The 25622-nt window shown below is 50.5% G+C and overlaps 1 protein-coding gene across 2 annotated transcripts; it reads right to left on the bottom strand.

Annotated features, from left to right (window-relative positions):
• Positions 1-2615: 2615 nt before the first annotated feature.
• Susd3 (sushi domain containing 3) lies at positions 2616-14900 on the bottom strand. Of its 2 annotated transcripts, none has more exons than XM_038335180.1 (5): positions 14795-14900; positions 6947-7135; positions 6335-6482; positions 4953-5147; positions 2616-2934 (listed from the first exon to the last, which is right to left on the bottom strand). In XM_038335180.1, exons 1-5 carry the CDS (start codon positions 14880-14882, stop codon positions 2739-2741), a joined length of 816 nt encoding a protein of 271 aa, XP_038191108.1. In that variant the 5' UTR covers positions 14883-14900; the 3' UTR covers positions 2616-2738. The 2 variants fall into 2 exon arrangements, with proteins under 2 accessions (XP_038191108.1, XP_038191109.1); XM_038335181.1 differs by lacking the exon at positions 14795-14900 and adding an exon at positions 8950-9036.
• Between the last annotated feature and the right edge of the window lie 10722 nt (positions 14901-25622).

The raw sequence follows: 25622 nt of genomic DNA, 5'->3' as shown, positions 1-25622 counted from the left end.
GGGAAGTGTTCTACAGTACATGCAAGTGATGTGGGACTGCCCTCTATGTGCTGTGATTACCATTAATGAATAAAAACTGCTTTCGGCCTATAGCAGAGCTATAGGGGAACAGAGCTAGGTGGGGAAAACTAAACAGAATGCTGGGAGAAAGAAGGGCTAGCTCTGTTGTCACACAGTGAGGATGGTACCAGCTAGTTGGTAGTCTGAAGCAGGGCAGTCTCTCGAACACACAAACTGGGGGCCAGCTGGGCAAGGCAGCAAGACCCCATCTCAAAAACAAACTAAAAATCAAATAGTAAAGTCCCTGATGACTTATGACTATCATCCAAGCCATTTGGGAAACTGAGGCAGGAGGATTTGAGCAAAGCGAGGCAGCCAAATTAGTGAAAAAATGCCTTCAACTAAAAAATAAAAAGAGGCTGGGGCCTTAAAGCACCTGCTGCTCTTCCAGAGAACCTGGGTTCAGTTCCTGGCACCCACATAGTTCACAACTCTTTTAAGTGCCACTCCAGGGAGATCCACTGCCCTCTTCTGGTTTCCGTGGGCACCAGGCACACATGTGGTACATTCATATACATGCAGACAAAAAACTCATATACATTTAAAAAAATTAAATCTTTAAAAAAATTTATGCACCAAATTGCAGGGGTGTCCAACCTCTGCCATCCTGATTTCTACCAGGAAATAGGGACTGGAACTTAGTGGAACCCAGAGTCGTTTGCTGTCCAAGTCCAGGTTGGTGGACTGAACTTCTGGGAAAAGCTGGACTGTTTCTGACCAATGTCAAGATCCACTGTAGCGAAGCAGACCCAGTCTGAGTCTGAGTGTGGGAATCCACAGTGGATTTCTTCCACCTTGATAAAAGGTCAGAGTTCAGGCCTGTTCCTGCTCCCTCAAGGTTACTGACAGGAGGTTTGACTTGGAGTGTGGCTACTAACAGGATGTTTTGACCTAACTGGCTACATGATGCTTTGGGTATTTGAGAAGCTAATCGTTTTGTTTGTTCCTTGAATTTTGGAAAAGTAGTCTTTTGTCTTCCCCTCCTCTTTGGACTGGGCTATATAAAGCCTCTGAAACATAAACATGGTCAGATTTGGAATTCACTGGGCTGCCTAACCAACTCTATCCCCTGTCCCTGTTTTTCTTGTTGTATATTTTTCTGTCTAACGTTTCTAATCCACACACCCCTACCCTGGAATGTACTGAGGATGGATCCTGACAGCCAAGACCACAGGACCCTCAGAACATGGCTCTCCACCACCACCAAAGCAGGGAGAGCACTTCTGAGTCTGCCATCCGACATGCCGCTGGCTTGAATTCCGACCCTGGAAATCTGCAGAACACAAGGTCATCAGGACAAAGGTGTCCACAGATGTGACACCTGGGAATATCAGTGTCTTTTTAGCCAGGATATATAATTTACATTATAAATGTGTGTAGAAAATATATTTTATATAATGTAAATTATGGGGCATTCATCAGAGGGACAATGTGACTTCTATCAGGTACACGATTACTGTAAGAAAATATAACCATGCTTTTTAGTAGGCAAGGACAGCTGCTCCAGCTTCCTCAGGTTCTTATTCATGGCTCAAACACACAAGAAGGATACAGGGCAAACTAACTTTTCTCAATGGCTAGAGACAGGTCATAACCCAAACTGTGGGAGGATACAAGTATGCATAATTTTTTTAAAATTATATATATGTACACATGAGTACAAGTGCCGTAGACAGAAAAAAAGTGACTTTCAAGGCAACAACAGCCTCCACCTGGAGCTTACTCAGCACCTCACCTCGGAAATCAGCCTCCAGGCTATGAGGAACCTTGAGGGAGGGGCCTGTGAAAGGGAGAAGCTTCTCCCTGGATGCCAGCAGCAAACCCAGACCTGTAAGTAAGTAGTGCTCAGTGTGCTTAAGTCATCAGACTCCATTAGCAGTCTCCAAAGAGTTCAGAGCACCAGGGAGTGAGAACACAAGATAGGTTTATGACAACCGGGTTTGAGGTTCGGTTTTTCAAGAAAGAGTTTCTCTGTAGCTTTGGACCCTGTCCCGGAACTCACTCTGTAGACCAGATTGGCCTTGAACTCACAGAGATCCGCCTGCCTCTGCCTCCCTAGTGCTAGGATTAAAGGCGTGTGGGCACCATTGTGTGGCTCTATAGTTTATTTAGACAGGGTCTCCTATAGCCCAGGCTAGCCTTGAACTTAGTATGTGGTTGAGGATGGCCTTGAACTCATATCCTCCTCTTTCCACTCTACCTGGTTTATGTGGTGCAGGGGATTCTGCCAACTGAGCCACTCCCACACCCACCTTTGCGTTTTTATGCGAAGAAAACACATTTTTTTTCCCTCTCACCTGCAATTTACAGATGAAAGTCCGGGGGGGGGGGTCCCTGCTTGCAGGCCACGAATGAGGTGCTGGCTACCTGTATTGCTGAAAGTACTTTATTAACATTTTCATATTCTATTATGCAAAACTATGTCTGCTTAAAATTTCTCGGTCTCTGCAAAAAGAACCCTGATCATGGTGCAGCTTCTTTGGGATCTCGTTCCCATAGCAGTTCAATGAGCGGGTCCTGTAACAGCCACAGGTCTCCTCCGGGACAGACGGTTCCTTGCTGGGGTCCCAGCCTTTAATGTCAGCTAGGCTCCCAAGAGCTCCCTATACCTGGAAGTGACTTCCCTGGCCCATCTCCAGCTGGGCAAGTGTTGAGTTGCAGGCCTCTGGCTGGTGGGGTCACCCTGGAAGGTAGACTTTGGGCCTCATAGGCATTCCAGGGGCCGGCCCTGCAGAGTTCATCGCGTGGACCATCACGTAAGTGCATGGAGAGCTGGAGGAGCCACCAGGGCTCGGAGTTCCCATCCCAAAAGTCCAGGGGTCTTTGTCCACACTGCGGGCCACACCAGCCTGCTCTCTGATGTCGCTGAGGTCTCTGTGAGAAGAGGAGGTATGTGTTGGAGAAGGAAGGCTTTTCTCTGGACTTACCCAGGACCTTAACAGACTCAGGCTAGACCACTGCCCAAGGGGCCATCTCCTTCTAATAGACGTGCCCACCCCCCAGAAAGCCCTGCCACAAGAACAATTTCTTCCTGGACCCCAGCTCTCTCATGCCCAGCGCCCAGAGAAAACGAACTCTCTGGGGCTGCTTCAGAGTATAGAGAACAGCAGCCCAGCCTTTCTATGGCGCCCTGACTGTTTTGGAGCTAGATATGTAGACCAGGCAGGCTTCAAACTCACAGAGATCTTCTTGCCGAAGGAGTGTTAGCATTAAAGGTGTGTGCTATGACGCCCAGCTAGCATTAAGTTTTTTAACATTACAATAAATGGGGACAATTCAGTACCCTCATTTATGAAGGCAGCAAGCATCTGGAAGAATTTAGAACAACACTACTACACATATCGGCAACGCCTGTTAGAGTATATGCGCCAACAGCAAGAGCAGAGGCTGGCTCAATACCCAGGCAGTGCGGGCCTTGCCTGAGGGGCAGATGGCCCCAGGCCTAGAGTACCCTTCTTCTTGGGAACCCAAAGCCAGGGGCTTTGAGGCTCAGGGTTATAAGCACCCACCATGCTAAGCTAGAGTTATCTGAAAGGAGAGAGCCTCAATTGAGGAAATTCTTCCATAAGATCTTGACTGTAAGGTATTTTCTTAATTAGTGATTGATGTCGAGGGCCCAGCCCATTGTGGGTGGTGCCATCTATAAGAAGGCAGGCTGAGCAATCCAGAGGGAGCAAGCACCCTCCATGGCCTCTGCACCAGCTCCTGCCTCCGGGTTCCTGCTGTTTGAGTTCCTGTCCTGACTTTAGTGATGGACTATGATGTGGAAGTGTAAACCAAATAAACCCTTCCCTCCACAACTTGCTTTCTGATCATGTTCCACCAGTCATAAGAAGCTCTGATTAGGACAGGGTGTTTATCTCTACGAGACCTCCAGCCTGAACCTCAGACATGCACACCGCAGAGGACAGAAGCCTCCTCCCGTTTAGAGCCCAGAGGCCAGATGCTGAGTGCAAAGGCAGACACAACAATGCCAAACGCAACCCTGGAGGTGGTTTCTACTCTACCTACCCTCCAGGCAGCCAGATCCTAGAGTCAGAAAAGGCTGAGAGGCTGGTTGAGTTGATAAGAGTGCTCGCCCAGCATGCACAAAGTCCTAAATTCAATTCCTAGCACAGCACAAAGCAAGGATGGTGGCACCTACAGGTAATTCCAGCACTTGGAAGGTGAAGGTGGGCAGACTAGGAGTTCAAGGTCATCCTGAGGTTCTTAGCTACATAGCAAACCTGGGGTTAGCCTAGGTTACAGGAGACTATCAGAGAGACCAAGAAGGATTGTGCCTTTACTAGTTCATTAAAAAAGATAAAGCAGGGCTGGAGAGATGGATCAGCGGTTAAGAGCATTGCCTGCTCTTCCAAAGGTCCTGAGTTGAATTCCCAGCAACCACATGGTGGCTCACAACCATCTGTAATGAGGTCTGGTGCCCTCTTCTGGCCTGCAGGCATACACTCAGACAGAATACTATATACATAATAAATAAATAATTTTAAAAAAAGATAAAGCGTATCAAGAAAGAAAGAGCCACCACTGCTGCTTACCTGGCACTAGGCGAAAGAGAAAGTGAGGGAACATGGAGACCCAAGAGAGAGGAAGGCAAGTAACTCTAGCAGAGCAGACAGCACAATCGGAGGGCACAAGATCTTTGCCAGCTACCGCATCCCACCGAGTTTAAACTCAAGGTGATCATACTAGATAGAGCAATTGCCAGGGCTAGGATGTCAGTCAGGGCAGGGCACTGGAACAGCGTTGGGGTTGGGAGTTGAGGCACCAGAGAAGTGGGTGCACCCAGGTCCCCAGAATGTGGAGTGGCCAGTGTCCCAGGACCTGGCAGAGCTTGAGCTGGGGAAAGTGTACCCCTAACATTCCCCCAGCCTGTGACAGAGGTAACCCACGTGGTGAAGCTGTGGTTGTCATGGGCCTGGCTGTGCTGAATCCCTGGCTTGCCTCCACCACCACCACCTCCAGCACCACCATGGCCACCACCGACGCTGCTGCTGTTGTTGTAGTTGTGTCCCTTGAGGCCCAGGTAGGCAGCTTGTACCGTCTCCAGGTCCTCGCCTCTCAGCTGGTACCAAAGCTGTGCCGTCCTGGAGGAGAGAGTGCAGGATAAAAGGCCTTGAGGGGCTCTTGTCTCCTGGCCGTGCACATGCAGAAATACCTCTACACAGTTCATCTTGGCTCTGGCTGGCAGCCAACAGCGGCAGGACACTTTAGGCATGGGAGTGGGACCCTGGGCTATTCGATGTAACAGCCATGGGTGGAGAAAAGCACGCAGGCGCCAATGAAAAGCAACTTAGCAGACCAGAGGCATGTTGACCGCTGAGCACTGCGCTGAGACACAGAGCAAACAGCACTGCTTTTAAAGAATTAGTTTCTTCACTCGTTTGTTTTTGCAGTGCTGAACAGCATATACAGGGTCCTAATTTTTTTTTTAATCATGCTTTTATTTTGTGGTGGGAGGCACATGCACCACAGGGCATGTGTGGCGATCAGAGGACAATCTGTGGGTCAGTTCTTCCCTTCTACCGTATGGGTTCCAGGCATAGTACTCAGATCCTCACACTTGACAGCAGGGCCTTTTACCCATGAGCCATTGCACGTTCCCCAGTAGCATCCTTAACAGTAAGTAACATAGTGAATTTGTTTGTGTGTGTTTTAACACGGCAAAACTGCCAGGTGTGGTTTGTGCACACCTGTAATCCTAGGCTCCCAGTCTGGGAGGGCAGTGATGCCCATCTGATGGGTGGAGCATCTATCTGTGGCAGTCCAAAAGGTCACCGACACAATAGACTGTCACATGTGTGTGCAAGCTCACTAAGTGCCCCCTGTATGTGGACAGGGAAATGGCTCAGTGGGGGGGGGGGAACATTTGCTGTGCAGTATGAGGACATGGTGAGTTCAAATCCCCAGAGCTCAGGTAAAAAGCTGGACACATAATACAAGTGTCTGTAATCCTAAGGGAAGACAAGAGGGGCAGAAGGGAAAATCCCAGATAGACACCCAAGGTTGTCTTGTGACTTCCACATGCATGCACCCATGTTCATACATGACCAACTGCACACGCACACAGACAGACAGAAAGACCCCCTCCCCACATACACACATCCTGTGCCTTCACAGCCCAGCTCTATGCCCCAGAATCCCAAGAGCCACAGTACCCACAAGAACAGACTGGGCCTGTGCGACCCTCAGACACTGCCCCAGGGTGCCTAGCAGGTGCGGTCAGCAACCCTACAGGCAGGCGCACCTCCTGGAAGGACACCCGTCGACGTACCTGTCGGCACGCCGCTGCTCACCCTTCTTCACGCACTTGAGGAGGCAGCAGGTGAGGAAGGCCATGGACATGAGCAGGATGATGGCGCAGCTCACGATGGAGGCAATCACCGCCACTTTGAAGCCGAAGGTCTCATGCGGTGGCACAGCTAGAAGGAGAAAGCCACCAGGTCCTGGCACATGGGCACTGGACACTCAAGACAGGTTCTGCCTGTGCTACACATACAGCTGGATAACGAGAAAGTGCATCTTCCTCCCCTGAGACAGGGATCCAGGGCTGGCACAACCCTGACCCTCGTCGCACTCCCAATTCCTAGAATTCTTGGCACCTAGAATAGAACATCCTTCACGGGATGTCTGAGGCATTCACGAAGGGAGAGTGGGTAAGGAAGTGGGTAGGGTTTGTTTCCTTATCACAGATGACAGTGGGTGACCCGTCAGGAGTCAGGGCAGCAGCAGGATGGAAGCCAACCCCTGGGTCTGACATCTGTATTCAGGGTAATAGGCAACAGGGGGTAAAGAATCCTCAATGAGGAAGAGCCTTCAGTGTTAATAGTATTTGGGGTTCCCATCCCACCAGCAGCTGAGCTGGGGCATCTGGAGGGGCGGTTACCTTTGCATACAGGGCTTCCTGAAGACCAGTCAGCGACACTCCCATTCCAGGCACAAGTGAGGAGGCCAGACCCCACCATCTGGTGTCCAGAGGGGCAGTGGAACATGAGCACAGTCCCCAGTGAGGTGCCATCTCCACGGACAACTTGCAAGGTGCCTCGAGGGGGTGGATGGAGCTGAGCACAGGTGCCTGGAGAAAGAGGAGGCTGTGAGGCTGGGGTGCGGTGAGCAGAGGCAGAGAGGAACTGCCTCAGCCCCCCAAATACACAATGATTAGATAAGCTTTGTTCGAAAGGCAGGAGAGAGGGAGGAGAGACAGACAGACAGGAAAAGCGATGTTTCTCCTAATAACAGAAAAATAAACATTAACTCTGATGAACAAAACAAGGAAAGAGATTTAGAAAGTAAACAAAACTCTAATCTCTTTGATTTGCAAAGAGATCTTACCAATGAGAGTTAAACACAGAATTTTCTTTTAAAACTGAGCTAATGTGTAAGAGCAAGGAATACAAAAACATGCTTACCACACAGCAAGCAAAGAAACTTGAATGACAGCTGATCTCTCCCTCAACAAGGTTGCTAAGATTTATTTATTTTTTATGTTGCTTTGTTTTTGTGTTTTTTGAGACAGGGTTTCTCTGTGTAGCCATGGCTGTCCTGGAACTTACTCTGTGGATCGGGCTAGCCTCGAACTCGGGCTAGCCTCTCAAGTGTTGCGATTAAATGTGAGGCCTCAGACCCAGCTGCAAGGGCTGTTCACCATGGTGTCACCTCTCTAGGCCCAAGGGAGCTGATAAAAAGGAAAAAATGAGATGGGGGTGTCACCCTGCCAGGGCACTGGCCTAACATCAAGGCTCTGGGTTCCGTCCCAGACACAACCAATGACAATGATGACAAAACCCAGCACCCCTTGGGGCAGAAAAGGCACTCCTTGGGTTGCAGCGATAGTCAAGCCTTCCTGGAGGGCATCTGGTGAGTGTGCGGGCTCATGTGGTGCACACCATGATGCTACCTCCATTCCTGGAAGCAGAACGGTCACCTCAGAGCCTGGAGAGGCAGCCACAATCTGGAAAGCATCCACACTCTAGCAAGAAGCAGATTCACCCATCAAGGCACAAACATGCTAATGCAGAGCCACAAATTATAGCAAAAGGTTAGGAAGCAACCAGGGACACAGAAAGGCCAGGGAGAAGCTGGCTCAGTTGGTAAAATGCTTGTCATGAGAGCATGAAGACCTGTACTAGCTTTCACTGGCTTTGGGTCACTAGCTGTCACAGGTACGGTCATAATTTGATTTTTTTGAGACAGGGTTTCTCTGTGTAGCCCTGGTTGTCCTGAAACTCTCCATAGACCAGTCTGGCCTCAAATGCACGGAGATTCGCCTGCCTCTGCCTCCTGTGATCTGGGATTAAAGGCATGCACCACTACCACCTGGCCATAATTTGAACTCTTAATTCCAGGGTCTCATCTCGCTCCAAGAATTATCAGCTCTATCTCCACAGACATCAGGGCAGGACCGAAGGAAGCTGACATCACAGACTAATCATGGTCCACACTCCTACTTTGCCTTTTCAGAATCCTGGAATGGGATTTTGGAGCTGTGGTAGACATGGCTGGGCAGACATCAGCAAGGCCCACGGCTCTTCCCCAGGATGCCAGGCAGCCAACACTTCCTAGTCCTCAATTTAGAGTCACAACTTCTGCATTCTTCTGCAGCTGAGCTGGCAGAGCAGAGGTCCACCCTCACCACCTGCTACCAGCCTGGTCACAAGCCAGACAGAGATGAGGTGGGGGTGGGTAGCAGCACCCATAGTGGCCCACCAGCACAGGGCTTTGCTAAACTAGAACTTCATCACAAAGGGTGCAGAAGCAGAAGTATCTGCCACACAGGATGGCCATGACAGACTACAGCCCCAATCAGGGTTGTACCACAATCGGGCTAGCCCCGACTGTGGAGCCAGGGGACCTAGCTCAGGGCAGCCTTATCACCTGGGGACTTCTTACCCTGGGCTTGTATCATCACCTGTAGATGAAACACCAGGCAGCGATGCGAGACGACTGGACGAAGAGAAGTCTGTGGCCCATCAAGGAAACCACCCCGTGGTCCACTTCCCCTAAATATGTCTTAGCTGCAGAGAGGGTGGGGCACCGCAATGTCCCCACTTGGTTCACACTATGTCTGTCAGCAGCCACATCCGGTGCTGTGGGGAGGGCTCTGCTGGGACAGGGTGCCTGCCTCAGCTAGCGGCTGTAGGCCTCGGTATACCTCACAGTCAGTCAGTCACGAATCTTAAAAGGCAGATTTCCTGCCTTGTCATGGAGCCTCACAACTGTGGTGGATGAAAGGTGAAGTTACCAATGGCGACCAAGGAAAGAGGGCCAATTAGCCCTGCCACACTGGCTATCAGAAGCCCAGGAACTTCTGTCAAACTGAAGAGCTAAATAAAAGCAGGAAAACACCTCTAGTGAAGTCTAACCAGAGGGATGGCAACCCCGGAGCAGAAGGTATGAAGTAGGCAAGGTGGAGAGAACCTGGGGCAGACTTAGGGAGACTCAGGATGGAGAGGCTTCAAGGGCAGTCCCGGTCCCAAACATGGCATTTCTACCAGCCCTCTAGGGAACTCACAGGGTATAGAGTCCAGCCTCCTAACTACTGTTCTTCCATTTAAAAAGTTAAACAGAGAGCCAGGGGGTGGTGGCGCACGCCTTTAATCCCAGCACTCAGGAGGCAGAGGCAGGCGGATCTCTGTGAGTTCGAGGCCAGCCTGGTCTACAAGAGCTAGTTCCAGGGCAGGCTCCAATGTTACAGAGAAACCTTGTTTCGAAAAAAAACAAAAAAAGTTAAATAGAGGAGTTTGGGCAAAGGACAGAGGTGGACAGTGGGGATATTCCCCTCCTTGTGTTACTCAAGGAGACTTCAAAACAGGTAGACCCAACTTCCTTTAAACAAGCTGAAAGAAGCACAGAGAAAGTGGCCCTGGCTGGGTGTGTCTCCCCAGAACAAGTCCCCAGACTTTTCCCCCATATTGGGGCAGGGGAAGACACTTGGGCTCCTGGATCTGATTCAAGAACAAGTTCCAGCCCACATTTTACGCTGGCCTCAGACTTCCCCACCTGCAAAATGGGTATTCTGCCCTACTGGGTCCCTGGGAGGGTAGGGCTGGTTCACAGAACCTTCCTCAGTGGAACTTGATCCATTGTCTCATCAGGCTGCCTTGAATTCACAGTGTAGCAAATCAGCTGCTAACCCTCTGCCTCCACCTCTCCAGTGAGAGGATTAAGTATGCCACCACACTGGGTCTGTGCCATGCCAGGGGTGGAAACCAGGGCTTTGTGCAAGCTAGGCAAGTATTCCACCAACTGTACTGCATCCTTCAAGTAAGACTTTAAGCCATGTCTCAAGCACTCCAGACTAAGGGTGCTTGAAGTGATATTTTATTTGTATTTTAATAAATAAAGCTTGTCTGAATGTTCAGAGAATAAAACAGCTGCACTGATCAGCCTTACAGACCAGGCAGTGGTGACACACACCTTTAATTCCAGTAGTTACACTAGTTTGCCAAAATTGGTAGTGGCACATGCCTTGAATCCCAGCTCTAGAGAGGAAATAAGATGGGAGGACACAACTCTCACACACAGTCTCATTCTGAGATTCCTGGAGGCAGGATCGCCACTCTGGACTGAGGTAGAGAGGTAAGAGCCAGTGGCTGACTATTTTGCTTTTCTGACCTTCAGGTTGAACCCCAATTCCTGTCTCTGGGTTCTTATTAATTGTGCTACAGGTACTAAATTACATGCAGGCACACACGCATGCACAGTCTCCATCTCCCAAGTCCACAGCACAAGGGACCTTCCTTTTACCCATCCCTGGGCCTGCAAGGCTAGTAGATTCTGCTCTGGGGTAAACTCATCTTCTAGATGAGGAGGCTAAGGCCCACAGATCTGCTCAAGGCAAACACCAGGGTGGGCACCTGGGTTTCTTCAGTCTTGAGTGGCCTTTAAATAATTGCAGACAGCACTGGGCAGGCAGAATAGGCTGTCAAAGTCTGAGGCCTGTGATTCTCTGGGTGCAGTGGCACAAGCCCTCAGGAGGCTGAAGCAGGCAGGGCCAAGAGCTCAAGACCAGCATGAACAACACAAGTAGACCTCTTCAAGGAATGCTTCAAGGCATTTCCAAGAGCCAGGCATGCTGGTACATGCCTTTAGATCCAGCACTTGAGAGGCAGAGGCAGACAGAGCTCTGAGTTCGAGGACAGCCTGAACTACAGAGTTCCAGGACAACCAAGTCTACACAGAGACCCTGTCTTGCAAAAACAAACAAACAAAGGGTACGTAGAGACAGACCTCCAATCTTAATCTACAGACCCACAGTTACTCCTCATCAATGCTCCACAGACTCTTTATGCCTAGGGTCTAAGAATCAAGCCCATCTGCCTCTCCACTGCGCAAAATGTCCCAAGCCCAGCCCCAGCAGGTACACTCTACTTCCTAACTAATGTGAAGACACCCCATGTTCCCAGGCAGGCACCCAGCTAAGCTGACAGCAGGTGACTTTCGGCCCTCTCTGGGAACTGCCCCTGGACACTGGACACAGCGTATCCCGCAGTCCATCATGGCCATGCATCTGACCGTGGCTCCACTGGGCAGTTCTGGTACAGTTTTTGCTTCAGTAACTCTGGGGGGTGGGCACTTTTTTGTTCCATGTGAAATTAAATCTTCAAGAGAGTGAAAAGCAACAGAAAATAAAGAAGAAAAGAAACAAATGGAATTAATGCTAATATGAAAAACACACACGACCCAGCCTGGTCCTCTAGGCTCAGGATGGAGCAGAGGACAGATGGGCACAGCAAGGTGACCCTCCCAGCCCATGAGAGAGTCTCTAGCCTGGCCCACCTGACATCTCAATCCAGTCCACTTGCAGTAGCTTTGTTCCCAGATCCTTATACCCTGAGATGCACAGGGCTGGATCTGGGAGGGGCCCCTCTCCTCCTCCCTTCTCCCCCAGTCCTTGAGGCCAGCCGGATGCCTGGGGAAAGAGCCTTGTTTGTTAATCTTTTATCTGGAACCTTGGACCACAGGCGAGGGCCAGTATCTTCTGTCCTTCCTGGGGCCCACGGCCCCCTCATCCTGACCTTGTTAATAAGTTCCCTTTTATGTTAGCAGAGGCTGTGTGAGGCGGGCTTCTCGGCACAGCCTCACCAGGACTTGGTAGCCAGGCTTGTGTTCCTACCTGTCAGTGAGTCCTTATGTAATTTTCTTTGGGTCTGCATCTCTTCAAATGCCAAAAGTGAATCATGGTGGTGGTGGTGGTGGGGGTTCAAAGTCTTTGCAATGACTGACTTACACAGGCACTCTGACAGCAGGGACCCTGAGACACTAGCAGCCAGGACAACATGTGGCTTTAACACTGAGTATGCAAGGCCCAAAGCCTGGCCGTGTTTCCCCTGGGAAGCCATCTGTCCCTTCTGAACCTATCTTCCCATGCCCCTGAAACCATGGGCCAACTAGGCTGGGCTCCATATCATCAGCTGTGGGCTCCCTTCCATGGCAAAACAGAGAATACTCTAACCAAGGGAAATGTAGCCCTGAATCTTCTGGGGGAGTATATGGCAAGGGGAAGGGAGCCTCATGCTGAATCACACTGGCTATCACTGGGTCTCAGTTTACCCTACGTAATATGGGCACAGCAGGCTTCAAGGATGAGGTCAAGAGGACACTCAAAAGGCCCACCAGCCCCTACCATTGAGCTTCTCTTTTTGTACTTTTCAAGGTTCCTTCTGGAGTTAGAGGAAGGTGGCTTGCAGCCACTGGAACCCTGTGTTCCTGGAAAACCTCCCGAACTAGGGAGTTCAGGAGCTGCCCTCGGGCTGGGTCAAAACCCTCCCTCCAGTCCAGATAGGAGACCCTGGCTGGGGCGGGGGCGGGAGAAGGGGGGGGACGACGACAATGACAACACTCTTAGTCCTGCCCTGAGTCTGCCTTTCCTGCCCACAGGAGACCTGACTCAGCGGGGGGGGGGGGGGGGGGGGGGGGACGACGACATTCTACAGATTGTGGGAGCCAATTATAATTTAACATCCCAATTTTCTTTTTTTTTTCTTTTGACAGCACCAAACTATCTCCAAGAGGTTTCAGGCCCCTTCTTTTGCCTTCCCAGCCTATAAAACAAACAAGCCAGGCAGCCGGGAGCCCACTACTGCTTTATTCAAGGACAAGGACTTCCTTTGTACTCTAGCCCAGCCCCAGTATGGAGAAGGCAGGAACACAGCACTCACCTTGCATCTCGTAAGGGAACTGAGGCACCGGGGTAGGACTCATCCCAGGTGTGAGGGGATTGCAACCAAAACTCCAACAATGAGGACTTGGACACACTGAGAGGACACTAACCCTCCTGAAGCCAGGCTGGGCCAGGGACAACCAAAAGACTTTGACCTCTCGGACCTTCTCCTGAGATTCGCTATGCAAATAGTCTTTTGTATGCAAAGTCAGCAGGGCCTCAGGCCACCCTAGGGCCACCTTTTCTAGTTGGTGACCTATTCCTCCAGGCAGAAGGTGCTCACCACTGGAGCGCCCCCTTTTCTCCAGTACTACCAGCCCAGGGCTGGTCTCCATAAACACACAGGCACTCCTGTGGATTAACAATTAGGATGCTAAAACTGAGCACACCTGTGGGGCTAGCAATGGCCTGGCCCTCTGGGATAGTATCAGACAATAATCCACCAGAGCAGCAGTTCTCAACCCGTGTCTGGACACCTTTGCGAGTCGAGTCGAAAGACTCTTGTGAAAGGTCACAAGACAAATATTTATCAGAAAACACAGGATTCATAGCAGTAGCAAAGTTACAGTTACAGAATAGCAACAAAATAATGTTATGGTTACGGAGTCACCTCAACTTGAGGAGCAGGAGTAAAGGGTCATGGCTAAATTAGGAAGGTTTAGAACCACAACACTAAGGTGAGGGCAATGCTACCTCCAGAGCAATGGGGCCAAGCCCTCCGCAGAGACACCTCCTGGCTGCACAGGATGGAGCTCTTGGAAGAAATGAGGGGTTGTTTTGGTTGTTTTTCAGACTTACCAAAACTGAGATTAGAACCCTTTTAAAGAGGCCGAGCGGTGGTGGCTCAAGTCATTAATCCCAGCACTCGGATCTACAAGAGCTAGTTCCAGGACAGGTTCACAAGCTACAGAGAAACCGTGACTCAAAAAACCAAAACACACACACACACACCATCACCATCACCATCACCACCACCACCACCGCCGCCACCGCCACCACCACCAAAAACAAAACAAAACCCTCTTAAGCACATTTTAGAAACGGCACACCTAAAAGTCACTTTGCCTCCTTCCAGAGACCTCTCTTGACAGTGTAGGCGCAACCCAGGGCCGGGGCTGCTGGATGACCTCAGCCTCTCCACTCTCATAGGCTCACTTTCCCGTTTTACAAAGTGAGGCTGGAGTAGTCACTGAAGAACTTCAAAGATTAACACCTCTCTCCCACCCAGAGGCCACCCCGGCAGCTCCCTCCGCCCCCGGGCCGCGCACCCCGCCAGGTGAAGCCGGTTCCGACTTCCGCAGGCGCTCGGGACGGCGGCGGGGCGACTATCGCCGAACTCTTGCAAACGCTGGGAGATGCCGCCGCCTGGTTTCGAGTCGCTCGCCGCCGGTTTCGGCTCAGTTAGGGGTCGCCCGTTGCATCGATGGGAAGTCGAGAAAGTTCCTTCTCGTGGAGGCCTTGGCGGTGCGACGCACGCCCCCTTCCTGGACACGGTCCCCAGCACCGCAGCCCTCGCCCCTCCGCTTCTCCGTCTATGAAAAGGGCGCTGACACTCGCGGCCCCAGTCCTCACCTGTCTGGTTCCCTGGTGCCGGCGTGGCGTTCCCGGCCCGCCCCCGTGGCTTTGCCCTGCCACGGAGGGTCGCAGACACCCGGAGCATCCTGAGCGCTCTGCAGCGGTCAGGGGGAGCCTGCCTAGGTGGAGGCGGGGCCTAAGTGAGGGGCGGGTCACTAGAAGGCGGGGCTGTCTCTAGTCACACCCAGGACACGCCCTCCAAGACGCTGTTGTTGAACTTTAGTCAAGTCCCGCCTTCGCCTTGGGGTGGGACCGGGCTGACTGAGGCAGAGACTGGACACCAGGTAGAGAGGATTTTGAGGAGCCCCAGGCTGATCGCTCAGAAGTCGGCCCTTGATCTTGAGTTTCCCTGGTAATCTGCACACCTTCGGCTCACAGCCCTCCTCAGGACACCGGCCAGGCAGGTGACCTTGGAGAGTGCAAGTCCTGGTAGAGAACAGAACGGGGTTCCAGCCGGGCAGGCTCTCCAGCCTCTGCTTTCTGAGCAGTGAGAAGCATCCTCATACTCCTCTGGAGTCAGGGTTGGTTACACCCACTAATATCCCCTTTCCACTTGAACTTGTGGGTCACACGTGATGGCTTTCTTCAATTTCCTTACATCGAAATCGTGAAAAGTAGGTCCCGTCCACACACCTCACTATACCACCCCCCCCCCAGCGCGCGCGCCCATCTTCCCCGAGCACGCTCTGAGACACCAGTGTTTCCTGCCCAATAGGCAGGGATCCCACTGCCCTGTGTGGCCTCCTCTCTGCCAGTGTCCCTGATGCTTGGGTGGAAGCTGTCACAGATGAGAAAATGGTACCCACCACCATGTGTAGCTCAGGCCTCCAGGTGTTCAGCACTGCTGGCCAACAGGGTATTTAGGTGGGGATTTTCCTAGGTCTGCAGAACAAAGTGCTCCACACAGAATATAACCGTGTTATCTCATCATACAGGAGGTGGGAAGCCAGAGACGGGGTCTGGGCAGGGCCAGAGCTCTCCAAAGTCCCCAGGGAGCATGTTACTTTTTTCTTTAGATTTTTATTGTATTTTATGTATATGAGTGTTTGACCTGCATTTTATATGCATCTTGTGCATGCCAATGTTTGGTGTGTGTGTCACCATGTTGAGCGCTGGGAACCAAACTCAATCAATCACATTCTAAGAACAGCAAGTGCTTCCAACTGCTGAGCTATCCTTCCAGCTCCTGTTGTCTTGATTCTGTTTCTTTTCGAATTTAAGATAACAATTTGAGATAAGGTTTCTCTGTGTAACTTTGGTAACCTGTCCTTACTTGCTCTATAGACCAGGCTGACCTCAAACTCACATAGATCCACCTGCCTCTGTCTCCCAAGTGCTGGGATTAAAGGAATGCACCACCACTGCCCAGCTTTGATTCTTTGTTCTAGTTTCTACTCAATAAAAAAAATGATGATTTTATCCTCAAAACCTTTCACAAAGTCAGGCAGTGGTGGTGGCGCACGCCTTTAACCCCAGCACTTGAGAGACAGAGGCAGGTGGATCTCTGGGAGTTTGAGGTCAGCCTGGTAGACAGAGTGAGTCCCAGGGCAGTCAGGACTGTTCCACAGAGAAATCCTGTCTTGAAAAACCAAAACCAACCAAACAGAAACAAATAAACAAAACAAAATCTTTCACAGTGGACCAGGCACCTAAAGTTCCGTTGTTAAAGGCTCATAAGATTCAGATGAACATGAAGAACATGTGGGCTTCTGCTCTTTTTAAAGATGTTTTGCCTTTGGCTGGAGAGATGGCTCAGTGGTTAAGAGCATTGCCTGCTCTCTTAAAGGTCCTGAGTTCAGTTCCCAGCAACTACATGGTGGCTCACAACCATCTGTAATGAGATCCGGTGCCCTCTTCTGGCCTGTAGACATACACACAGACAGAATATTGCATACTAAATAAATAAATAATTTTTTAAAAAAGAAGAGATGTTTTGCCTTTTAAGAATAAAAGAAATTTTTAAATAACCCAAATTTGTACCTCCAACAAGCTAGATGTTAGGGGAAACCAGAATTTCTCTTATAATGTTTCTGCCAGGCCCCGTGGAACCTTCTGTAGGAACCCCTGGGGTAGCTTCCTGGTGGCAGGTTAAGGGAAGGATATGCGTGGGGTTCTGGTTATGTCTGGGTTATAACTGCTTTGCTGTTCTACCTGGCAGTTGAGCCAGTTTGTCAACAACTAGCACCATCCCCAGGTTCAGAAATGATTGCTCGGGGGCACCTTGAGGATATGTGTGTGTGTGTGTGTGTGTGTGTGTGTGTGTGTATAGGGGGTGACCACTGAACACCTGCCACCCACCAGGCCAATTCAGGAGCTGAGGACACATGGGGTACAAGGGGAAGGGGACACTATCTATTAGGAAGCTGGCTCTTCCTGCTTCATGCCTGGCTGCTGTAGGGTAGCAATGTTTCAGGCATTCTTTCTTCTGGCCTTTTTACTCTTTCCTGGATTTTCTGACTTTGCTACAATGAGTGAGTGTATTCTCTTATCAGAAAACAGGAAATAGGGGCAGCCAGATGGCTCAGTGGGTAAAAGCGCTTGCTCTGCTGGCCTGGCAGCCTGAGTTCGGCCCCCAGAGTCTACTAAAAGCAGAAGGAGACTACCAGCTCCACAGAGTAACCCTCTGCCTTCACACACACTCATGCATGCATGTATACATATGCTAAATTAACATGAAAAACAGGGAACAAACATTCGAGTAGGGGAAGGAATAAAAATGTCTGTAGAGATGCCAAAGACAGCATCAGATCCCTGGAAGCTGGAGTTACAGGGAGTTGTGAGCTGCTTGACATACATGTCGGAAACCAGGCTCGGGTCCTCCAGAAGAGAGCAACAAGTGCTCTTACCTGCTGAACCAACACTCCAGTTCCAGGTGACAGATATTTCTCAAAGATTCATACTCAGAAACAATTTCAAACACACCCAAGGCCATTGTGCTTCGTAGTTGTCAGAAAAGATGTAGGCTAGTTGATCATGGGGCCCATGCCTGTTACCCAACACTTGGGAGGTGGAGGTAAGAGGATAGGAGTTCTAGGCCAGCCTGTACCTGAGACGTTATCTCAAAGAAGGAAGAAAGGAAGGGGGGACAGAGGGAGGGACAGACGGAAGGAAGGAAGGAAGGAAGGAAGGAAGGAAGGAAGGAAGGAAGGAAGGAAGGCAGGCAGAAGGCAGAAAAGGTATGAACTGATGCTCATTCTACAAATGGGGAAACCAAGGCTCAGAGAAGGATGCATCTGGCCCAAGGTCACATAGCTGTTAGGATTAACCTTGTTTTGATGATCTGAAGAGTTCCCCTCTAAACATAGCTTTCCAGAGGCAGCCTTGTGTTTTCATTAGCAGGAGGGAGGCTGCTCCCAGATAAGCTGGGAGGTAAGAAGGTGACCCGGTAACTCAAGGGTGACCAGAGGCTTAATATGCTGGGGCCTGCTAAGCTTATTTGATACCTAGCACCCACACAGTGAAAAGGGCAGGCCTCTAGGGCCTGGGATCCAGACAAGTGTGACAGCCTTGCCCTCCCTCCCTCCCCCATGATGTCCTTACTTGTGCTAGACCAGCAGCTGCTCAGTCTTTAGCAACCATGGCGTTCCTGTGCCTCAATTCTGACTCTTCCTGTCTCGGCTGGGCCTGGCCTCTGGGGGCCCTGAGTAAGCCTCTGCCCCTGTCTCTTTCTCCATGTCTCAGTGAAAGAGTGATACTTTGTGGCCTGCCAAGCACCCCAGCGAGGGTATTCTTTTTTGGGACCCAGGGGGTTTCATTAGGGTTTGCTTACAGGAACATAGGCAGATAACTAATGGTTACACCACAGAAGTCGGGGTTCTCAGTGCGGGGAGGGTCTAAGTTCTTCCCCTCTTGGGGGTGTGTGTGCGTGTGTGATTCTTGACTCCTCCAGGGTAGGGATTCCAGAAGGATGTCTCTGTATCCTCTAAGACTGGCCAGGGCTCATCCAAATGGGGACACAAGAACGACTCTGACCCTGGAGGTTGTTTGCAAATCTCCCACTCTACAAAGGCCTGGCACACCAATGAGGGTCTGCCTTGAACAACACAATCCATCCCAGATCCTCCAAAATGGTGAGCCAAAACGACCTTTTATTCTTCCTAAATTAACTACCTTCGGTATTTTATTATAGTCAGAGAAGAGATGATGGTTGGAGAGTGATTTGGCCCAAGGCAAATCTGAACCCTAGCAACACGTTCCATTAGGAGTTATGGTCTTAAACCAGGCTCCCATGGCTTGATGCTGTGTTCCCTGAGTCCATAGCAGTGACCCTGCTCATTGGGGCCTTGGTAGCAGGCACTAGCCTGCTTTCTCCAGCTTGCCTTTGCAGCACTCCAAGCTCTGGCTTTTTCACCTCACCAGTCACCATTTATGCCTCCCAGGCCAGGCTAGCCATGTTTCTCCTGTTGTGATAGTCTTGGAAAACCTGTCAGTGTCCCAAGTAGCTCATCGATGCCATCTGGAAAAAGCCTCTACCCCCAGATATTTCTGGATCTTGTACTCTGAGATGAACCATTACCCATGGGCTACACCCTAATTTCTTCAATAAGTAATGTTCAACAACACTTTCGGCATTGTGTTCAGACAGCTTTTCCCTCTCTCCCTCCCTCCTTCCCTCCCTTCCTTACTTTCTTTTTTCTTTCCCCCAAAACAGGGTTTCTCTGTGTAGCCCTGGGTTTCCCAAAACTCACTTTGTAGACCAGGCTAGCCTCAAACTCACAGAGATCTGCTACCTCTGCCTCCTATGTGCTGAGATTAAAGGCATGCACTACCCTAGGCTAGAGATCAGAAAAATTTTTTAAACTAATTTTTTTAAAGATTTATTTAATAGGTGTACAGTATTTATTATGCGTGTATGCCTGCAGGCCAGAAGAGGGCACTAGACCTCATTACAGATAGTTGTGAGCTACCATGTGGTTGCTTGGAATTAAACTCAGGACCTTTGGAAGAGCAGGCAATGCTCTTAACCACTGAGTCATCTCTCCAGCCTGCTCTAGGATATTCTAAGCTCCTTATATTAGTGCATTTTGCATACACACACACACACACACACACACACACACACACACAGAGAGAGAGAGAGAGAGAGAGAGAGAGAGAGAGAGAGAGAGAGAGAGAAATCCCAAAGTAGGTGAATTTTATGAAAAAGAGAGATTCATTTAACTCACTCACTATTCTGGAGGTTCAAGGACATGACGTCAGCTCAGCCAGGTCTGGGGAGGACTGATGGTAAGTATGTACATGGGAGAAAGCAGTGGTTCTCAACTTTCCTAATGCTGTGACCCTTTAATACAGTTCCTCATGTTAGGATGACCCCCCACACCCATTAACTTATTTCATTGCTACTTCATAAGTGTAATTTTCCTACTGTTATGAATTGTAATGTAAATATCTGATATGCATGATATCTGATATGTGACCTCTGTGGAAGGGTCATCGGAACCACAGTGCTGCGACCTACAGGTTGAGAACCACTGGGAAGAGGTTACATCTGAAAACAGGGAGACTAGGGTCCCACAGTTTTCTCCCAGGAGAGGCTCCAGTGAGGTAAAGACCTCCCACCAGAATCTACCTCTTCAAGGGCCCACCCTTGTCACCTTTCTAAGGACTAGGCCTTTAATAAGTGAGCTTTTGAGGGAGTTACCAATTTCCACATCATAGCACCCCAATTTCCACATCGTAGCACCCCAATTTCCACATCATAGCACTCCTTAAAACTCTCCTGGCACCGGGAGGCAGTGGCGCATGCTTTAAATCCCAGCAGTCGGGAGGCAGAGACAGGAGGATCTCTGTGAGTTCAAGGCCAGCCTGGTCTTTACAAGAGCTAGTTCCAAGACAGGCTCCAAAGCAAACCAGGGAAACCCTGTCTTGAAGAAACAAAAACAAACAAAAAAAAAACCCCAAAAAACAAAAAAGCCTGTCCTGGCCTCCAACCTTACCCAACTCCCCAGCTAAGGTCACACTCTCAAGCACTTGTGACGGCAACACAGCACCCCTGCCCCCACCCCATGCCTGTAACACAATCAGCGGCAGTTTGTAGCGCTGCTGTGCCCTTACCAAACTCGACAGCTTAGCATCACCGAAGCTTTCTCTCTCCCTCATAGGCTACACGGGCCATGCTCAGAAAACTTCAGGAATGACTCTTCCTGTGTCTTCCTAGTTTCTGCTGACTCAGAGAAACCCTCCATGCTCCTTGGCTTAGGGCCCCATCACTCCGCTCTTTGCTTCTGTCATCTAATGGCCTCAGATCTATATTTCCACATTTTTTAAAACATAATTTCTATATTGATTCTTCCGGAATTTCACATCATGCACCCTAATTCCACTCACGTCCCAGTCCCCTCACATCCTCCCCTTACCTCTGCAGCACCCCCAAAAAGAAAATTAAAAAATAATAATAAAATTAAACCAAAAGAAAACTAAGCAAATAAACAAAACCAAGAACAAAACAAATTATACCCTCTTGGCTTCTCCATCTTTCCTGCTTCTCCAGCACCTCTTCGTTCATCCCTGTAGCGATGTCACAGTCTACCCCTTTATCCAATAAGCTTTGCTAGCAAATGCTCATTGCAATGAGTCGCTGGTCTCGTTCAAGGCCTCTGGCTTCTAGTCTACCATCATCATTGGATCCTCAGTAAGCTCCTCTGGGAGATCCCTCTGGGATGCTCCAAGTCATGGAGATCCTGCAGGTACCAGTCCCTTCATGAACTCCATCAGGTCCTAGATGGGGTAGATGTTAGGTTGGGCCAACCCAAGACCCAACTGTGGGCCTGGGTGGTAGGTCCAAGTCACTGGGGCCACCTGTCTCAGGCTAGGGGGCAGAGCCAGCTCCCCTATGCCCATGCCATCAGGGTCAGTTCTCTCTCACCTGTGGTGAGGGTTGGGGTCAGCTCTCTTGCTACAATGTCCAGAAAGAAGCAGGGCCAGCTTTCTCAGGGCCAGGGAAGGGCAGAGCCGGCTCAGCATGGCCCTCTGATTTCATCATGCATGGTTCCTGTGTCCCCTAGAGGTGACACAGACCACAGACATCAACACAGATCCCAGCTGCAGCTGAGCCATGGACCCAGACATGTCCCTCAATAGCAATTCGGGCATAGTCAGCATCCTTGCCTTGGGTGGAAGCACTGATCACTCAGATCAGGATGGCTCTGGTGGCAGCATGATCTCCAGATGTCAACAAGGCCACAGATTATGGCCCCAACTTTTGGTGGCAACACGGGCCTTGAACTTCAACACAGACCCCGACCACGGTAGAACCACATGGTCCTTGGCAGCAGTCGGGACTGGATGTCGCCATTGCCCCAGGTGGCAGCACAGGCCTCTCAGATAGGCATGGTCCCAGTAGCAGGGAGACCCTTGCACACTAACACAGCTTCAGACCTCAGGCATCTGCATGGTCTTAAATGATAGCAGAAGCCTCAGACATCAACACAGACCCTGGCTACTATAGGGCCACAGACCCTGACATGGCCCTCAACTGCAGCTCTGGCCTGGACATTACCATGGCACTGTGGAGCAGCGCTGGGCACTGACATCTGTATGGCTCTAGCTGCAGCATGGCCTTCGGGACACCAACATGAACCCAGGTGGCTGACCTGATCCTGGGCATCCCCATGGCCCTCAGTGGCAACAGAAGCTATGGACATCAACTGCCAGCTTCACTGGATGAAGAATCACCATTGAAATACACCTCTGATGTGTCTGTGTAGATATTTTCAGGACCAGAAAGACCACCCCAAATGTCAGTCACACCACCCCATGATCTAGGGTCCTGAACTCAATATAAAAAGGAGAAAGCAGGCTGAGTACCAGCATTCAGCACTTCTGCTGCCATGGCAACCCCAACCCCACCATGACAGGCTGCACCCTCAAAGCCTGCAGCAGAATAAGCTCTTCTTCTTTTAATTTGTTTTTGTCAGGTATTTTGACACAAATGCAACAACAACCTGAGACCCGGGCACTTAGCCCTGTGCAACCTTCAGATGAGACTCACCTCTGCAGCCCCGTGGGCCCCAGAAAAGACACAGGTCCCAAATGCTCTCTTCTTTCCCTCTGGCCCTGTAAGATACACTACTGTCTGGGCTCTGTAATAAACTCTATCTTTTAGTCATTCTGGTCCAAGTATCCCCAACCATCCTGGACCTCACTGAAGCCCCACACCTCACAAATCACAGCAGTGGCTTCACCTGAGCTTGCAGGAAGACAGGAATCTGAGGGCTCCAATCAATACTTTACACCTGTGTTAGCATTGGTCCTTCTCGGTCTTGCTCCTTAATTGCTTTCCAAATAAATTCCTTGAGCCTGAACCCATATTGCAGAGTCTGCTCCTGGGAGGAGCAACAAGGTCCTCCTCTGTAAGTGGGGAAGGACAGAAGCCTTTCCAGTGAGGCTCTGCAAGGACAGAAGACTCAGGGCCCCCCTGAATCTCTGAGGTGGTTGCATTAAGATGAGAAACTCTCTCCTAGAAATGGCTTGGAGGATGTCAATAGTTTTCCAGTTGTCTTTTGAAGATAGGAGTTGCTTTTGCTTCAAAAGGGGCAATAATTTACATCTTTTGAATTTTGATAAAGAAAGGAAAGCTGAACTCCTTTTCGGGATGGAGACGCATGAGAAAGGAGCCATAGTGATGGTGCAGAGCTGACAAGATCCCAAGACTAAGCTTCCTGGAGGGTGGGTGTGGCCCTGGCAGGGGGGGGAGGGTCTGATTCCTCACTGAAGTGCTGTGAACCTGGGTTCTGAGTGCGAGAGTTGTGGGCAAGGCAAGAGAGTCTAACAGCTGGGCCCTGTTGGCCATGGCTGTGAAGGCAGGTCTCCTGTTTGTTGGAGGTCTGGCCCAATAGAAACAGATGTTCTGGTGTCTCTGCCCGAGGTGCAATCAGAGCTCAGCCTGGCCCCCTTGCCTCTGTTTGGAACTCAGCGAGAGCTTCTATCTTCTGGCTCCAAAACAATCAGAACTCATGGGTAGTTTGCTCCTCCTGTGGTCACATTACCCTCCATCTTGGCTGGCAGTACCATCGTGAGCCAATCCCCCAGGACTGGAGGAAACCGGGTACTTGCTAGTCCCGCCCATGTCATGGATGCAGAGTGGGGAGCCCACTTCTTAGCATATTCTTGCCTTTCCCAGAATTCCGAGCTGCAGTGACACATTCCCAGCCTCCAATGCCTCTCGGAGATGATTTGTGTTCCTGAGACCTATTGGCACAGTCTCCTGTTGTCCTGTGTCTTGCCCCAGCTGCTCAGAGATCTCTGAGTCCAATTCCTGGCCAGCACATCCTTGGCTTTGCAAACAGGGAAATTAAGCACAGAAGGAGCAAAGATGGCAGAGATTGTGGGTACCATCCTCAGAGACCTCTAGGAATGTGCCTACCCAGGGCAATGTATTCCTACCCAGGAATACCCAGGGTATGTATTCCCTATGGCCCAGCAGGAAGAGGTCTGGAAGTCCTCAGGATCCAAAGGCAGACTGATAGGTTGGGCGCTGATGCAGGGTTTCTATGAGGCCACACCCTGTCCCACTGGTGGCTAAGAAACAGATTTACAGAGGATTGCTGGAGGCTGTGTTTGAGCTCCTACCTGGGAGCAGGCACCCAACTCAGACACCCATGGGCTGGGCGGACTAAGGACCCCTGGAATGTGTAGAATGTTGGTTGGGCTGCTGCTTTCCCAAAGCCTGCCCTGATCTGCTGCCTCCCACCTTGTCTCACCCAGACCTGCCGCCCTGGCATCGGGACATCTCAGCAACCAGCGGCGGCGGAGCACTGGTCAGGAGGAGGAACCTGTGGTCTGGGTGGATCCCCTCTCTCAGTCTTCTGATTGATAGTGATGGGTGAGCATGGGAGAAGTTTGGTGGGAGGAATGCCTGGCAATGCTGAGAAGAGAGACAGGCTTAGACCACACCCATGGATATCTGGCCTCATCCATGCCCATGAGGAACCCTGCAAGGAAGACAGTTCAAGGTAGCCACTGAAGGATTTGGCCATGGAATCAGCACGCAGCAGCCTCGTGACTGCCGGCTGGGCCCAGACTTCTCTCTGCCATACCCCTGAGACCTGTCTAGGGACAAAGGTGAGCATCTCTCTTCCCTGGACACCCAGTGCCTGGACTGGTTGCTAAAGGGCAACAAGAGACGTCTTGGAGCAACTGGGGCTTAATGCCCAAACCCTAGAGACCACACAAATGGCAGAGAGTTGATGGCCAGCATGCCAGGAAACCTAGAATTTGGCAATTTAGGCTGTGGGCTAGCCCTATTGCCTCTGTGGGAGAGTGAGAGACAGACATATTTGGAACCTGACCCACTGGATCCAAGCTCCTGTCTACCTAGGGTGTGGTCTTAGGGTATGGTGGCCTGTCTGGGACTCAGTTCCCCTGTCTCTACAATGGAAGTTGGTATGTGAGCAAGAGACCTGCCTTTGATGCCTTGGGAACCCTGGTTGAATCTGTCTGCCACTGAGAAGTCCACAGACAAGCCATTCAGGGGCTACACTGAGCCTTTCCAAGTTGCCTGCAGTTATTTGCGGAGCTCTCGCTGCATGCTATGTGTAATACCCTTTTAATACGTGTGTGTTATATATGTGTGTGTTCATGTGAGTGTGTGCATTTGAACATGCATGTGCACATGTGTGTGGTGGCCAGAGGTCAACATCAGGTATCTTCATCAATCTCTCTCCACCTTATTTTTTAAGACAGAGTCTCTCACTAAACCCGGAGTTCACCACTTTAGGTAGGCTGGTTGTCCAGTGAGTTCCAGGGATCTGATGATATCTGCTGTCCCCAGCACTGTGATTGTAGATGTACTCAGTGCTCTGCCATACCTAGCTCTCCTGTGAGA

This window comes from Arvicola amphibius, chromosome 6, assembly GCF_903992535.2.
Source record: "Arvicola amphibius chromosome 6, mArvAmp1.2, whole genome shotgun sequence".
Classification (NCBI taxonomy): domain Eukaryota; kingdom Metazoa; phylum Chordata; class Mammalia; order Rodentia; family Cricetidae; genus Arvicola; species Arvicola amphibius.
This window is presented reverse-complemented; position numbering and strand designations above follow the sequence as displayed.

Bases quoted from the DNA above. Each gene is read 5' to 3' on its own strand.
- Susd3 (XM_038335180.1), bottom strand. From the start codon at position 14,882: ATGCTCCGGGTGTCTGCGACCCTCCGTGGCAGGGCAAAGCCACGGGGG. The intron at 6,483-6,946 runs GTAACCGCCCCT...TTCTCCTTCTAG, and splicing joins AGGAAGCCCTGTATGCAAAG to CTGTGCCACCGCATGAGACC. The intron at 2,935-4,952 runs GTGGGTTACCTC...CTCTTCTCACAG, and splicing joins GACAACCACAGCTTCACCAC to AGACCTCAGCGACATCAGAG.